Source organism: Galdieria sulphuraria, assembly GCF_000341285.1.
Source record: "Galdieria sulphuraria unplaced genomic scaffold scaf_39, whole genome shotgun sequence".
NCBI classification, from domain to species: Eukaryota; Rhodophyta; class Bangiophyceae; order Galdieriales; family Galdieriaceae; genus Galdieria; species Galdieria sulphuraria.
In genome coordinates, this window is record NW_005178436.1 from 60,183 (window position 1) to 75,289 (window position 15,107).

At 37.3% G+C, this 15,107-nt stretch overlaps 7 protein-coding genes across 7 annotated transcripts; 2 read left to right on the forward strand and 5 right to left on the reverse strand.

Moving 5' to 3' along the window:
• The first annotated feature begins 78 nt into the window (after positions 1-78).
• Gasu_43280 (RNA polymerase primary sigma factor) lies at positions 79-2,687 on the forward strand. The gene is made up of 2 exons (XM_005704625.1): positions 79-516; positions 734-2,687. The coding sequence occupies exons 1-2, from the start codon at positions 262-264 to the stop codon at positions 2,489-2,491; spliced, it is 2,013 nt and encodes a 670-aa protein (XP_005704682.1). The 5' UTR covers positions 79-261; the 3' UTR covers positions 2,492-2,687.
• A 6-nt stretch (positions 2,688-2,693) lies between these two features.
• On the reverse strand, positions 2,694-4,638 carry Gasu_43290 (E3 ubiquitin-protein ligase RFWD2). The gene is made up of 6 exons (XM_005704626.1): positions 4,506-4,638; positions 4,390-4,449; positions 4,249-4,343; positions 3,202-4,195; positions 2,978-3,152; positions 2,694-2,923 (listed from the first exon to the last, which is right to left on the reverse strand). The coding sequence occupies exons 1-6, from the start codon at positions 4,601-4,603 to the stop codon at positions 2,720-2,722; spliced, it is 1,626 nt and encodes a 541-aa protein (XP_005704683.1). The 5' UTR covers positions 4,604-4,638; the 3' UTR covers positions 2,694-2,719.
• Positions 4,639-4,643: 5 nt separating this feature from the next.
• On the reverse strand, positions 4,644-5,548 carry Gasu_43300 (uncharacterized protein). The gene has a single exon (XM_005704627.1). The coding sequence runs from the start codon at positions 5,515-5,517 to the stop codon at positions 4,735-4,737; it is 783 nt and encodes a 260-aa protein (XP_005704684.1). The 5' UTR covers positions 5,518-5,548; the 3' UTR covers positions 4,644-4,734.
• Positions 5,549-5,554: 6 nt separating this feature from the next.
• Positions 5,555-7,118, reverse strand: Gasu_43310 (serine O-acetyltransferase). The gene is made up of 5 exons (XM_005704628.1): positions 6,891-7,118; positions 6,624-6,832; positions 6,237-6,565; positions 6,058-6,176; positions 5,555-6,011 (listed from the first exon to the last, which is right to left on the reverse strand). Exons 1-5 carry the CDS (start codon positions 7,068-7,070, stop codon positions 5,814-5,816), a joined length of 1,035 nt encoding a protein of 344 aa, XP_005704685.1. The 5' UTR covers positions 7,071-7,118; the 3' UTR covers positions 5,555-5,813.
• A 55-nt stretch (positions 7,119-7,173) lies between these two features.
• On the reverse strand, positions 7,174-11,148 carry Gasu_43320 (uncharacterized protein). The gene is made up of 2 exons (XM_005704629.1): positions 7,881-11,148; positions 7,174-7,829 (listed from the first exon to the last, which is right to left on the reverse strand). The coding sequence occupies exons 1-2, from the start codon at positions 11,115-11,117 to the stop codon at positions 7,341-7,343; spliced, it is 3,726 nt and encodes a 1,241-aa protein (XP_005704686.1). The 5' UTR covers positions 11,118-11,148; the 3' UTR covers positions 7,174-7,340.
• A 180-nt stretch (positions 11,149-11,328) lies between these two features.
• On the forward strand, positions 11,329-13,825 carry Gasu_43330 (uncharacterized protein). Its single transcript, XM_005704630.1, has one exon. The coding sequence runs from the start codon at positions 11,380-11,382 to the stop codon at positions 13,801-13,803; it is 2,424 nt and encodes an 807-aa protein (XP_005704687.1). The 5' UTR covers positions 11,329-11,379; the 3' UTR covers positions 13,804-13,825.
• An 8-nt stretch (positions 13,826-13,833) lies between these two features.
• Positions 13,834-15,098, reverse strand: Gasu_43340 (pfkB-type carbohydrate kinase family protein). Its single transcript, XM_005704631.1, has 2 exons — positions 14,857-15,098; positions 13,834-14,796 (listed from the first exon to the last, which is right to left on the reverse strand). The coding sequence occupies exons 1-2, from the start codon at positions 15,061-15,063 to the stop codon at positions 13,867-13,869; spliced, it is 1,137 nt and encodes a 378-aa protein (XP_005704688.1). The 5' UTR covers positions 15,064-15,098; the 3' UTR covers positions 13,834-13,866.
• Positions 15,099-15,107: the final 9 nt, after the last annotated feature.

The window sequence follows — 15,107 nt, forward strand, 5'->3', positions numbered from 1 at the left end:
CTATCTATATACTATATATATATATATATACATTCTTCTATTCACAAAGTTTGCTTATCCATGAAAAAATCCAAATAGACTTGAGAGATCGATTCAAGGAGTTTTTGTTTTCATTGTGGTGGTGGTGGTGGCGTGATATTGAGCGTGCTCGTTGGGTTATCATCGATAGAAAGCCAAACCCCATAACCTTTTCTTTCATCGCTCCATTTGTTAGATTTTAGAAAAAGTGTGTTGGAAAAAGAAATCAATTGTATCGTTACTATGACTTGCTATCACGCTCACCGGGAGTGGATCTTTTCCAGTCGTCGGCCTTGTTTTGTTCCCTCTTGTAGTAACGGCCCATTTGGGATGCTTTCGAAAGCAGCATGTTATGGATGCACTGGAATATTCACTGCTTTTAGGAAAAGTACCAAAGCATCTTGTAGTTTTTTTGTGGCAAGGAAAGACCACTTGCGTCGTGGATATGCACCCAGAAGGGGATGGAGACGTGGGTTGGACTATGGAAACCAATCGATGGTAAGGAAGCTTAAGAGATTTTATAAGCAAACTTTCGAAGGCTCTTGTTGGAAAATGGGTCAACAGGATGCTCAAATCGTTTGCGATAGTATATAGTGAGTCGTGTTACTCGGTGGCTTTTGGTAGTTTGGATAGCCACTGCAGTGTCAAAAACTTCACTCACATACTCCTGAGAATTCTTTGTCATATCGTGAATATATACTAACACTGGGGTTAGGGTTGGAAAATGATTGCAGCTGTTAGTATCAAAGAACAAACAGAGTCATTTCATCTCATACGTGCAGGTTTATTAAAGTTGGCAACCACGGAAGACGATGCTTTGTTAATAGAAGTAGCCAACGAGTTTATTCGAGCAGACCCTGAAAAGAGATATTTGGTGGAATTGGCATTGGAAAGTATTTTAAAAAGGAAACAGGAAACCACAGCTACGACAACCGGTGTATCTCATCAGAATAGTCATAATGAACATAAAGTGATCCAATTGGAAAAACGGAAATGGAAGAAAGTAAAGGCAACGAGTTACAAAAAGTATAAAAAAGTCAAAAGTAGAAAACGAAATCGTTATGATTGGAATTCGATATTTTCATCTCAATTGTGGGAAGACGATGCAGTGGAATGCCAAAAAGCAGTTTTTGATATATTACATAATGTGATGCAACGATTAGAAAGCACAACAGGATATTTATCATTGCATGAATGGTGGAAGGAATGGGAATATTTTGTCAATGAGAGAAGAAAGAGAATACAAAAGCAAGTTGTAGTTCCCACTGGTCATCATTTGGTGGAAATAGATCGTTCCTTACGTGAAAAGAGAGTTGTTCAAGTACTGGAAAGGATTCAAGAAGAAGAAGAAGAAGTAACGATCAAGGAAATTGAAATGGCAGCTAATACGGTTGCTCGTTTATTGGATTATCGCGACTCATATCGTAATAATAACGAAGCCAATGGAAAGAAAGGAAAAGGAATAAACTCTCGTCGCGTCGATTCCTTGAATACTTATTTATCAGAAATTGGCCAAGTCAATCGTCTATCTTTAGTAGAAGAGAAAGTAATATGTGAAGAAATTGCCAGATTGACACGTTTAGAAGCAGTTCGAGAAGACTTGAGAAGAAAGATGGGTCGTTTGCCTCGAGAAAATGAATGGGCATGGGAAGCTAATCTTTCCGTTTCTGAATTGAGAGGAAAGTTAATAAAAGGTCGTCGAGCAAAGAATCGAATGGTTGCTGCCAATCTTCGTCTTGTGATATGTTTTGCTAAGCGATATAGGAATAGAGGTGTTGCTTTTCAGGATTTGGTTCAAGAAGGCAGCATTGGGTTGATTCGTGGAGTAGAAAAATATGATGCTCATAGAGGATTTCGATTTTCTACTTACGCTTCGTGGTGGATAAGACAAGGAATTCATAAAGCACTTTTAGAATGTTCGAGAATGTTTCGGTTACCAGTGCATGTGAATGAAATGATTAAAGATATTCGTAAATGTTCATTAGAATTGATGACTAGTCTTGGAAGAGAACCCACCAAGTTGGAGATTGCTATGAAAGTGGGTATGCCAGAAGAGAAAGTGATATTTTTATTACAACGGACACAATCAGCTTTGAGTTTAGAAATGCCAATAGGTCATGATATGGAATGTCGTACTACTTTGGCAGATGTTGTTCATTCCACAGGAGAAACTCCAGAAGAGAATGCTGTTTGTAGTTCGTTAAGATATGATTTGGAAAGAGCTTTGACTGTTTTGAATCTTCGTGAAAGAGAAATCATCCGTATGCGTTTTGGTTTAGATGATGGAAGAACAAAAAGCTTAGGTGAAGTTGGTCATTTATTTTGTGTTACTCGTGAAAGAGTTCGACAGATTGAAACTCAGGCTTTAAGGAAACTAAGAGACCCAAGTTGTAATATTTTCTTAAAAGAGTATATAGAATTGATCAGCGATGAACGTCCAGGGATAAGGAAGCCTATGGCTGTGGTAGAATAGGATCTCACAAGAACAGTTAGGAACCAGGAATCATTTCTAATACTTTAATGGTTCCTTGACTGTTGGCAACCACAATCAGTTGAGGTCTTTTAGGACACCAACAAACAGAACTGACAAAATGTGTAGTATCTCCTCTAGTCTCTTCACCAGTTAGTGGATTCTCACTATTCATTCTAATAAAGTTGTTATGCCAATCATATTCATATATCATGATGATAATAAGAATACTTACCGATACAATAACATGGGAATACTTATTTCCTTATAATACACATAAACAGCATTATTTTCACTTCCACATGCAATATATTCTTCATTCGTCGATAATCCAACAAAGTTTTTTTCATTTCGATGTCCTTGAAAACTTCTTTGTACGACACTAGACTGGGATACATTCCATAACTTTAATGTATTATCTGTTGAGGCACTGACCTATGAAGATACAATCTTATGCACTATTACTCTTTACAAAAACATAAAACTTACCAAATGAAAACCATTCAAGAATTGGATATAAGAGACTGCCTTTCGATGACCTCTTAATACTTGCAATGCTTGTTTGGTTTGACGCAAGTCATACATATAAACTTGATGATCAGCTGAACCAAAAGATATCAAATGTTCCATTGTAGGATGAAATTGAACACAACAGACATTTGCTCTAAACAAATCAATTCCATCTTCACTTGTTCTTCTTTTTTATCACTTACCTATTCTCTATTGTTGCTACAGAATTCAACTGTAAACTACTCCAAATCTTCACCTTTCCATCATCTGAAGCAGAAGCAAACCTCGTAGGCTCCACTTTAGAAAAGTCAACACACCAAATACGCTTTTCATGTTCTTCAAACTCATTCAAAGTTTGGCCTGTTATCGCATCCCATAATGTTACAACACCTTCATAGTCACTACTAAGAAGATGATTATGAATATAAGAATTCCAACTAAGACAACTCAATTTGGTTGAAGAAACCATTTCTTTCACAGGATAATGCGTATCCAAGACTGACTCTAATATACTTCCAAACTCAAATATTCTAATTCTCTTAGTAACACCTGCAGTTGCAATATATTCCGAGTCCCTATCAAACTCAATACTCGAAATGATATTCGAAATGTTCGGTATCTCTGCATGTTTCAAAATAGCTTTACAATGTAAACCCGAATATTTGGAAAATTTATACAAATCTTCTCGAAAAGTATCGAGCACTGCTCCAATGCAACTCGTTTCAGAATCAGATGACTTTCTTTCTTGTGAATGCAAAGAATAAAATCGATCTTCTAAATAGTCAAAATGTTCCATAATACGTTGTCGCCTATTCATATGCAGAGAAGAAGAGTTGTGCATATGTTCTTCTAACCAATTGTCTTTCCATTCTTGTAATAATGGAGATTCGGATTCCAAATAATTTCGACTTTGTAATAATACTTGCAACTCTTCTTCTAAACGTTTAACAGTGGATTCTTTCTTAGATATTGCTTGTTGTAAGAATTCAAATAGCAAGAATTGATCTTCTCGCTTTTCTGTTTTCTCTCGTTGCTCCTTTTTACTTTTCAAGTCTTCAATGAGTGCAGTCAATTCTTCTGCTGATAAACTATCCACTTGACACATCAATTGCTGTAAATCTGCAGCTAAAGGATAGGAATTGCTTCGACTACGTTTCTTTCGCTTTCTTTCTTCGTATAGCTTGACTGCTTCATCGACTTGTATAGAGCGTCCAGTCAACTGTCCCAAAAAAAGTATTGTCTTTACATACCTTCATAGTTGGGTTTCAAGAGACTCATCACTAAATATCGTCCACAAGAGGGACAACTGCTTTTGGTTTCCAAATGTTTGGATATACATTCATAACTATATGTGGTGTGTCAGTGACAAGTTCAACTCAAATAAAACTTACCAAAACGTGTGTTGACAAGGAGTTACAAAGGAATCTTTTAAAGTAGTAAAACAAATAGGACTAGTGTATATACAAAGTTTCATCAAAAGGCCCAATAATACAAAGTGAAGTCGTACCATTCCACCAACTTTTCTTCAGTAGATGAGGCTGGACAGCTGGAATGGGGTGTTTCAGAAGATTGGCTTGAAGTTTGGTTGCTACTTTTACTAGACATTGGAACTTGTGGCTATACAATATCTTCTTGTTGTTGGTATATACAACAAGAGAGTCTCATAGGACCACCAGAGATTTCTCAATTCGTCAACAGCAATGGATTGCATCATCTCTCTCTCGCAATGATTTGCTTTATCGATGTTTCTTAGAATAATCAATGGCTTCATGTAAAAGCTTCCACAAGTTTGCATCTCTATCAAAAACTGATTTATATATTGCTATCAAAGATTCTAGTGAAGAAAACAAGTTGCGCTCCAAACACTCCAATAATAGATATATAAAGCCAATCAATGGAGATGAGTTCAAATTGTCGTGTTTCTGTAAACAAAGTTTGAACACTTCCTTTGCCATCGTTCTCTTTCCTTGAGCAAGTAAGCATAATATTTGTCTCGTTACAAAGAGGTCTTCTTCACTATATAGTCCTTCAGACATCCACTGCTCTAAAATGGAAGTATATAGTTGAGTATCATTGAGAAAACTGTAATATGAAAGTGCACGGCGATAGTCTTCCATTCCAATGCAAGTTTCAGCTTGGAACTTGTGCAGTTTGTGTACAATATCTTCAGAGCAGTGTTTCTCGGAAGCAAGTTTTTCCAGTTTGTTGAGCAACGTAACTTTGGGTTTCAGGTGGTTAGGAAAGGTGGTGCCAAGAAGATTTAAAACTTGTGAAAAACTCTCCTCTGAAAAGTATTGCTTCTTCATATATTCCTGTGCTTTGTCAAGTAATACAAAAGCACACTGGAATTGTTCCCCTTTTGCTAATTGTCGAGCACCATATAAAAGCAAGTCAAAGGCCTCTTGCTTCTTTCCAGAACGTTGCAATCGATGGTACAAAGCAGTACACATTTGTTCAGCTTCATAAAAGGAACCTTGTTCTATGAGAGAATCAAAGCGCTGTCGTTGAGCATCGGTCATGAAAGAAAAACAACGAATGGATTCCCTCCAAAGCACATAAAATGAGAAGAGATTTATTTATGCTGTTTCCTATTCACTTGAGATGGAAACAGAGAAACTCTTTACAAACTTGAGTTGGATTCAAACTACCATTTTAAAAGAACCATCACATGATAAGTGAAGAGAATTCATCAAACTAGTAAAAGCTGCTGATTCATGTTAGCTTAGACAACACAAACAGTTTTCTATGAACAACAATATGTTAACGTCTCCATCTACAATAACGTGTGGAAAACAATAAATATTCTTATTCAGGCTTATATATGCAAACCAAAGTCGACAAAACTCTCCTCCTGACCAAAATCTGACGAGATTGGCTTCATAAACATTCCACACACACTAACTCTTTGATCCATTTCAAAGGATGGAAATACACCTTGTTGATAAGTCAAAATACCGATCACCTTTGCAGGAACACCACTAACTACCATAAATGGCTCAACAGACTTTAACACCTGCAGAATTTCAATCTTGATTTTCCAAAGTACAAAGAGTACTTACAACTGAACACGCGGAAACATAGGCACCACGACCAACCACTATATTACCTAAAACAGTAGCACCTGCGCCTAATAAGACTCCATCTCGTATTTTGGGATGACGATCACCAGTTTCCTTTCCTATTCATAGTTTGGTACAGTAAATCTCGTATTTTGATACAAGTATAAAGTGTTACGGACCAGTTCCACCTAAAGTAACATTGTGTAGCATGGATACATGATTTCCTACTGTCGCCGTTTCACCTATAACTACTCCCGTTGCATGGTCAATAAACACACCGGAGCCAATTTTAGCAGCTGGGTGTATATCCACAGCAAAACTTTTCGACACCAAACTTTGTAAATAAAGGGCCAAAGGTCTCCTTCCTCTTTCCCATAACCAGTTGGCTAAGCGATAACATTCCAAAGCATGAAAACCTTTGCTAAACAGAAGAGCCTGAATCGCATGTTGTGTTGCCGGGTCTCTGGTCGTCACAGCCATCAAGTCCTTTCGAATAGCATTGCGATACCTAGACAAAAGAACACGACCTCAGGGGTCCAACCACGGAGAAAAAGAGACCTTCATACAATTCTGAATCATTCATAGCTTCTCTCAATAACTCCATCCATTGCGTTGCCTGAAAATATCCAGATTCCAACTTGCTTGCTAAATGAAATGACAGCGCATCCTCTAGAGTGCGATGGTTCAAAACAATAGCAAAAAGAGTACTGGCCAAGTGAGGCTCGTTCCTAGCTCCTATCTCTGCCTCTCGTCTTATAAGTTCCCATAAGGGGTCCTAACGTATCCAACTCTCAATCTTTCTACTTTACATAAATGACGGACGCTATACTTGCATCTGCTTCTCTCAAGCTCCGTGCGAGTTCTTCTGGAGTAATTGGTGAACCAAAACCTGGACCAGTTACTTGCAATTCTTTTCCAAATAATGGAGGTGGAAACGCAATACGAGTATTGCTCCTTGAAGAGTGTTTGTCAAGACTCGAGCCAGAAAGGTTTCGCTGAGCAAAATGATTCATCACAGATCAAGTGATAAATCATCCAAATCTATAATTGTGAATCAGTTACTATATCTCTTCACAGACATAAGCCAGAAATGACAACACTTGTGCCATGAACATGAATCATCAAGAAAAATGTAACATTCGTTTTGTCTGTTTATTATTGTTCCTATCAAAATACGTTACATAATACGACATGTACTAAGCATTTCCGTATCGAGATGGAATACTTTTAACGTTTCATGCCATTCCCACAAACAAACTCACATTTCTTTCTTCAAATATGAATCATGTTCTTATCAAGGATTTTTTTCGACTTTGGCGCCATGCATTTTTCTTTTCTTTGGATTTCCCGCCCATTTTGCCATGAGAATAACCCAAATGCAGTGGTATATATGCAAAGGGTTGGGGCATTCCAGGTCTTTGTATATCTCCTTGTGCTTTCGAGGATCGAAATCTGGCACCAGTCTCTATCTCTTTGGACTTTTTATGCCGTTTTTGTTTGTCTACCATTGCTTGTCCTATTCGCTTCTGTCCAATGGAACGAGATAACGAAGATTTCAACTTTGAGTTTTCGACATGATGTGCTCTTTCCACATTGACCAAATTTCTATCCTTCTTTTCCTCTTCTTCTTCCTCTTTGATAATAATTCGTCCAGTCTCCGTGTACCGCACTGCATCTTTGTCTCTTTTTGAGTCTCTCATTTCCATCTTCTTCCTTTTCATCAAGCTCCTTCCATGGCCTTGAGTCATGGCGCTCAAGATATCCAACGGTTCCTAACAAAAATGATCAGTTTACACTAGTGAATAAATGGTGCCAATACTTGCCTCTTCTTCATTTATGCGACGATCTGCTTTTGCATCTTCTGCTGAATGAGTATCATCGTCTTGAAGAGCTTCATCCCAAGTACTCGGCTCTTTGTTTTCTCTGTTCTGACGCTTCTTCCGTTTGTTTCGTTCCCAGGTCTTTCTAACATGATGAAATAATGGCTGGTGCTCTTTAGGAACAATACTTTCTATTTTTGTCACCTCACATCTACGTAACAGTCTCTCCAAGATTACTTTCACTCTTCTTCGCAAGTCTTCCTTAGAATCAAAGGATACATCCATTAGCCTACTCATAATGGCATCGGCAACCACAAGTAGATCATTTTCATCACGTAAGATGGTAACTAACACCTTGACAAGATTTAAAGCTGAACGAACAACCTCATTGCTAGGATGTTGCAATAAGAGAGTTACAGGGCCAGGATAATTTGCTTCTTCATTTGAAGAAGCAGAAGCTGGACCTGTGGAAATGATAAATAACTGCAGTATCATTTGTTTCAAATGGGTATTGTACTGAAGCTCTCCACGATATTCAAAAAGAATTCTTCCAATAGTATCCATTGTAGCTGCTAGCATGGTTGTTGATTTACCTGCCAGTCCTGCAATAACCTTACTAAAAATCTCTTGCAAACCCAATTGTTCTTGTTCTGCTAAATTGTTCAGATTTCCAACGGAATAAGTATTTCTATAACGTGAAATTGCATCCAAAATAGCTTGAAAAGCTGCATTTCTTGCTTTTGCAGACTGGTCTCTGGTGGATAAAATCCATTCTGTAAGAACTTGCGGTAGTGCTTCTTTGAATTGTTCTACAATTAGCTTCTTCAGACAAACAGACATGGACGCAATTCTTAGCGCTCTAGCACCTGCAGTTACAGAATTTTGTACAGTTACGAGTTTCTGAAATAGATACCATATATTGGGACTACCTGTGACTTGTTCTAGAATTGGTGCTGTAACTTCACCATTTTCCAATTTCAACATATCCAATAAGGCACGATAAGATTTCTTTTGTAAGAATCCATCATGACTTTCAGCCAAGTTGGATAACAATGTCTTTTGCAATAATTGCATTTCTGGAGTATCCAATGGAAGTACATGCGATTCCATCAAAGCAGTAGCCAACTGTAACCAAATACTTTGATGATTAGCACCTTTGTTATCTTCATTCGAATCAGTGTTTGTAGCAACTGAATCGATTAGCCGTTTCATAATCTTTCGTAAGTAATCAGCAATGATGCTTTGAGAAGAACAAACTTTTGCACCCAATGTTACGGTTTCTAACACGAGGTTTCGTTTCTCTACAGGGCATTCGAATGAAATACGGAACAATACAGGAAGTATCTCTTTCATTGCATTGGATAATATTGGAGAATAAGTTTGAGCATCTGCAACACTTTGACACAAGTTACGAAATCCACGAACGATTTCCATCTGTGCATCGCTATCCTTTCCTTTGAAAACCTCCATAAGAGGCTCACGAAGTTGTATCAATCCATCGTTTATGTCATCTGGTTCTCTACAAAAGGAAGCAAAGGCATTCCAAACTGATAATTGATACATTCTCCAATTCTTTGCTTCCACTTCTAGTCCCTTTTGTGTAGCTTGATAGACTTTCTCAGCAAATAGTTTATACAAGGGTAGAATATGAACATAAAATAGTTGCAATGAAGATTGACGAGTATATTTACACACCATATCGAATAACCACATGTGATGGATATCATCAACATTTTGACAAAGAGGTATCATCCGCAACAGATATTTTGCACCTCCACACTTTAAACAGCATTGCAATATATGATGCACTTGTTGCAAACTTGTATTGTCCTTTTGTTGATATTCCAAATGGTTTCGGATGGTTACCAAATGATTCAATATCTGAATGATGCTGTCTGCTTCCTTACTCTCCGATGAAGAATGAGAGTTCTTACTGTGCATTAGCAATGTTGTCAACAATTCATTGAGAATCTCGCAAGCATACATAAATATGGAAGAAAATCGCACATTCGTTAACTGACAAAAGATTGAGCAAATGGAAGAGGATGCTAAAACAAAAGGAAACTTTTCTCCCAATATAACAATGAAACGAACAATAACTTGAGAAATGCGATATGGTGCAGCTGTCTCCAACCAAACAGAAACTTCTAAACTATCCAAGAGTTTTTGAATCACAGAACAAACCAAAGATATATTGGGAACTATTTCCAAACAACCCATTCCAAAACAAAGAGACCAAACATAGCCTAATATTACTGAGAGACCCATCTTTTGAGAAGGACAACCTTTTTGCAAAAGATAGTTATATAGTTCATGAATATCACTATCTACAAGACGTCTCTTTCCCATCAACAAGTTCATTTGTGCTTCATTCTCAGCTGTTTTGGAACGTTCATAATCTATACGAAGTACGGAGGAAACAACTGCATAGTTGAGTTGCCACAAAATGGCATCTTCATTTTCAAACAAAAACAACTTCTCTAGCAACTGCAAAATATCTTTTCGAGAAAAGAATGGAAGAATAACTTGCATTAATTGTAATGAGCGATAAACATAAGAATGGTTGGAAGACTTTAGAGTTTGATTGAGAAAAGCAACTGTTGAAGAAGTATGAACTGCAATTGCACCCTTTTCTCCTCCATACAAACTTCTCAATAAAGTGATCATTTTCTTTCTTACCTTTGCTCCACTAACAACACTACAAGTTACCATTCCCTGTATACAACGTTGCACTAGAGGTTGAGACCAATCTGAAACACGAATTCTAAACAGAATATCGGTCAACAATTCACCAGTCTCTATGCCCAATGAATCAAAAGATTGAGACTCCAATAAAGTTTCTATTATTTGCAAATATTCGAGGCCTTTTTTAGCAACAAGTCCTGTGCTGCACTCTTGTAGGGCCAGACGCATCAATACTAACAAGTTTCGAATGCTTTCCGTACTATTGTCTACTACTCCATCTTTTGTTATTGCCTTTTTCAAAGCCATTTCGCAAACTGACAAATATGCAACTGCATGATGAGGTGAGTCTTGTGGAATACTCTCTGAAACTATTTCCAAACTCCTTTTCAAGGAAGCATCGTCTGGTAACCCTAATAAATGCTCAAAGCAGGCAGGAATTCTCCTTGAGTGATTATCAAATAGATGAGAAGAAGTATGTTCCTTTGAGCTTTCTTCAGTTAAAGCTTCGTAGATACTATGAAAATGGGTCAAAGGCGCTCCAGTCATAACATCCATCCAAAACCACTTTTGTTACCGACGAGGAATCATTCGGACCATTGCAGCATTATGATTTCAATAAATAGCTTGATCCATAGACGAGTATAATCTTTGAGATTTATCAACTTGTAAGATAATAATCTCAAGTCATTGAGATAGCTTTTAGAGTAATCCTATTGATGAGGATATTAATTGTTCAAGTCATATAAAATGTGAGAGACTTTCACACATTGGAGTAGGGAATAATCTTCAAAGAGATTGTGGTGGTTTTCCACTGTTGATGCACAATAGTAATAGCAGTGATAGTACTTCAGAAGAAGAAGAATTTGTTCCAAAGAAAAGGAAACATGTAAGTTTTTGGGAAGAATATACAGAGGAAGTTGTGGACAACAAGTTTGGAAACTCTTCGACAAGGAATGAAGACAGGTTTGTTGACCTTCCTCGTCCTGTGAACTTTGTCAAGTCATCAACGGAAGAAAAGATAGACGATAAAGCAGTGTCTGACGAAATACCACAAAGCACTTCAGCTGTAGAGAAGAACAATGAACAAACAGTAACGGAAGTGAGCGTGAGTGAAGACTCTGAAGCTGGTGAAGAAGAAGAAGAGACATTTTGGACTGAACCAGGTTTTTTGAAAAGGCAACAAAGGAATTCTTTCAGCTCTTTACCTAAAAACTTTGGAGTGGTTCGCAAAGTGAAGAGTGAATATTTATTCGCGTCAAACAACAGAAACCGAAACCTCTCTGCCCATGAAAGCTCGGATACTTCACAAGGAACTCATAACCAACTTGGGAGTTGGGAAAAGTATACCAAAGGTTTTGGCTCGAAGATGTTACAAAAAATGGGTTTTACGGGTCGATTGGGTGCATATGAACAAGGACTTTCCAAGCCTTTAGAACCAAAAGTTCGTCCAAAGAACCTTGGTTTGGCAGCCGACGGATTTCAAGAAAAGACTAGTAGTGTAAGCAACAACTCACTTTCTTCAGCTGTCAAGACAAAGCAATCAAAAGTTGTAAGCAATGAAAAAACGGAAAAACTACTCATGTCAGATAAGAAACGGTGGAAGAAGAGAGTTTGTGTTGAGAATCGTGTATTGGAGACAAATAGAGAATCAACTCATACTTTGGATGATGTTATTATAGACATGCGAGGTTCTGAAAAGCGTTCTCTTAATCACATTACTGAAGCATTACCTGCGGTAGAACAATTACATGAGACCAATTCTGAAACATTTCTTCCAGAATTACATTACAATATTCGAATTTTGAAAGACTTGACAAAAAGTGATCTCGAACAGTCTTCCGAACAACTAAAAGTGGAACAGAGACGATTGATATCATTACGCAGTGATTTGAATACTTTGGAGGGACGCTACGAAGATTTGAAAGAGAAGAGAACTATTCTTGAATCTTTTTTAGGATTGATCAAGGAAATGGACTCAAGTATTTCTTTACATGATTTGATTTCCATAGTTCGACAAGCTTTGGAACAATACCGTGAAGAGTGCTTTAAGACTAGTGACATTTTGGATGCCCTAACAGCCTGTGCTCAACGCCACTTGAATGAATATTTAGGTAAGGAACATTATTGGAGACCAACGATACCCGATAGACAATGGATACAAGATGTCTCTGATCTTGGAAATATGCTTGGTGGAAGAGATGAGTCTAAGATGTATTCGCAATTATTATGGAATACTGTAGTCCTAAGAATCAAAAGACATGTAGCTTCTACCAACTTTAATGCTCAACAACCACATGATTTGGTATCTTTTATAGAAAAATGTTGTAGAGTATTTCCAGAAGCTTTGATTGAAAATGTAGCTGCAGATATAGTCTATCCACGACTTCGACAAGAAGTTGAAGGAGATTGGGAACTTTCAGAGAATATTATGCCACATCATTGGATATTCCCTTGGCTCCCTTTGATAGGAAAACGTAGAGTTTCTCATCTTTTTGATTATATGTGGAGAAGAATTGGAAAATGTATTAGGAATTGGCATCCTTCAAAGAGTTTTGCTAGAGAGGTTGTTGAACCTTGGTTACAAATAGCTAAGAAGAATTCATTATCTAAATTATTTCATCATTACGTGATACCTCGTTTAGAAGCAACTCTCAAAGACGAGTTGACAATAGACATACCAGATAAAGAAAGCCTTGAAAGCACTTCGGAAGCATTTTCGGTATTCTATTGGATTATTAGTTGGTACGGAATACTTGAGAATGAAGCTTTGGCTGGAATTCTTCTAAAAAGTTTCTTTCCTGTTTGGTTGGAAACACTTGTGCGATGGCTAAGTTTACAAGATGTAGATTGGGAACGAGTAACTATTTGGTATGACCTTTGGAAACAAAAGTTTCCAGTTGAGATTCAAAGAATGAATAACGTTCGAAGAGCTTTTGATATTGCTTTAGATATAATGAATCGTGCCATGACAGGCGAAGATACTGAAAACATGGATATTCATCGACTGTTATTAGCAACACAAGTTTTTAAGGAAGAAGAAAGTTTAGTATCTTCGACATCGAGAAGAAGAAAAGTTTACGATATGCCAATCTCAAGTTTTAAGGACTTGGTTGGTTTCTTTGCAGAAAGAAATGGAATAACTCTATTGCCTTGTAACAATTCTAATCGTTTAGAGGAGCCAATGTATTTATTTGGGGATATTCCTATTCGATTGGATCATCAACAGCAAGTGGCCCACTAGAAAGAAAACAAAAAGAAGCAATAGAAACCTGATTGCCCTGGAAGACTTGTTACAAATGACAAATCAAAGTGGTTGAACAGAAGATCTTGGCATCTTATCGAGTTGTTGAACAAGTTCCACAAGTATTTTTGGTTGAGTACCGGAATCAATTCTTTGCATTGCAGCTGCCAAACCAACGTCTGCTAATAATTCCAAGCTGAGACTTGACGATTGAATCTGTTTTTGATATATAAGCATAGCCAATAAACCAGCTGTAAAAGTATCTCCTGCTCCAACTCCATTAATAGTTTTCATAGTTTGAAAGTTGGGTCTAAATACTTGTGTTCCTTTTGGCAAATAAGGAAAACAAGGAATATTCTTTTTCAATATTTGAGTATTTGAATGTGTAGAAAGAAAAGCTCCACGAGGCCCTAAAGTAATGGCTATCAAAGCAACTCCCAAGTCATGAAAATAATCAGCTATATCTTTCACTTGTTGAAAGTTGACTCGGTCTTCTAAAGGTTGGTTATTAGAATTTCTTTCCAAGTGTTGTGGATGCTTTCCTGATAGTGCAATGGCTTCTTCTATATTGACATGAAATATTCCTACCGACTCAAGTGCAGAATGTACGATTCTCTCATCGTTGGTATTGGCTCCATTCATATCCAAAGCAATCGTAATTCCCAACGAACGAATAGATTGAAAATGTTGTGCCAATACTTTGCCTTGTACTTGAGTTACCATATGAGGATATCCATAATGATAAACCCAATAAGGAGGAAAATCAATCTCGTTATTCTGTAGAGCTTGTCTTAGTTTATCATCCAACAAATCATCCACTTGAATTGTTGTATTTGTACCCAAGTGACTAAATGCGCCTCTTCCTCCGTTGTGATAAACTGGTAAGACTGATAGACAAGTGCTTTTCGAGTCATCCATCCTTATGTCACAAGTATCGATTCCTAAAGTTTCTAGTTCCTTTATAAACCAACGACCGTTCTCATCATTACCAACCTAGAAGAGTTTCCACTGTATAATAAATAATTGATCTTATAAAATCAATAAACAGCTTACTTTGGTAAGAACTTTTACCGGAATGCCTAATAACACGAAACCCTTAGCGGTATTGTAAACTGAACCTCCAGGAACATGAGTGTACTTTTCAAAGAATACGACTGATTCGGGAGTTTTTGGAATATCCGAGTTGATCAATAAAAGGTCTACAGAGTGCATACCTGCACATAAGACTGGTGGAAATGTTTGCCATTGCGTCTTTTCCATGTTAGTCCAGTTGACAAAATGTATAGAGAAATAACTTTTCTGGT

Excerpts from the sequence above, each read along its gene's own strand:
- Gasu_43280 (XM_005704625.1), top strand. The coding sequence starts at position 262 with ATGACTTGCTATCACGCTCACCGGGAGTGGATCTTTTCCAGTCGTCGG. Across the intron at positions 517-733 it reads ACTATGGAAACCAATCGATG|GGTTGGAAAATGATTGCAGC; the intron begins GTAAGGAAGCTT and ends CACTGGGGTTAG.
- Gasu_43290 (XM_005704626.1), bottom strand. The coding sequence starts at position 4,603 with ATGTCTAGTAAAAGTAGCAACCAAACTTCAAGCCAATCTTCTGAAACA. Across the intron at positions 3,153-3,201 it reads GTAGCAACAATAGAGAATAG|AGCAAATGTCTGTTGTGTTC; the intron begins GTAAGTGATAAA and ends TGATTTGTTTAG. Across the intron at positions 2,924-2,977 it reads TCTTGAATGGTTTTCATTTG|GTCAGTGCCTCAACAGATAA; the intron begins GTAAGTTTTATG and ends GTATCTTCATAG.
- Gasu_43300 (XM_005704627.1), bottom strand. The coding sequence starts at position 5,517 with ATGACCGATGCTCAACGACAGCGCTTTGATTCTCTCATAGAACAAGGT.
- Gasu_43310 (XM_005704628.1), bottom strand. The coding sequence starts at position 7,070 with ATGAATCATTTTGCTCAGCGAAACCTTTCTGGCTCGAGTCTTGACAAA. Across the intron at positions 6,833-6,890 it reads GGAGCTTGAGAGAAGCAGAT|GACCCCTTATGGGAACTTAT; the intron begins GCAAGTATAGCG and ends TGGATACGTTAG. Across the intron at positions 6,177-6,236 it reads TGTTACTTTAGGTGGAACTG|GAAAGGAAACTGGTGATCGT; the intron begins GTCCGTAACACT and ends AACTATGAATAG.
- Gasu_43320 (XM_005704629.1), bottom strand. The coding sequence starts at position 11,117 with ATGGATGTTATGACTGGAGCGCCTTTGACCCATTTTCATAGTATCTAC. Across the intron at positions 7,830-7,880 it reads GTCGCATAAATGAAGAAGAG|GAACCGTTGGATATCTTGAG; the intron begins GCAAGTATTGGC and ends CATTTTTGTTAG.
- Gasu_43330 (XM_005704630.1), top strand. The coding sequence starts at position 11,380 with ATGCACAATAGTAATAGCAGTGATAGTACTTCAGAAGAAGAAGAATTT.
- Gasu_43340 (XM_005704631.1), bottom strand. The coding sequence starts at position 15,063 with ATGGAAAAGACGCAATGGCAAACATTTCCACCAGTCTTATGTGCAGGT. Across the intron at positions 14,797-14,856 it reads CGGTAAAAGTTCTTACCAAA|GTTGGTAATGATGAGAACGG; the intron begins GTAAGCTGTTTA and ends AAACTCTTCTAG.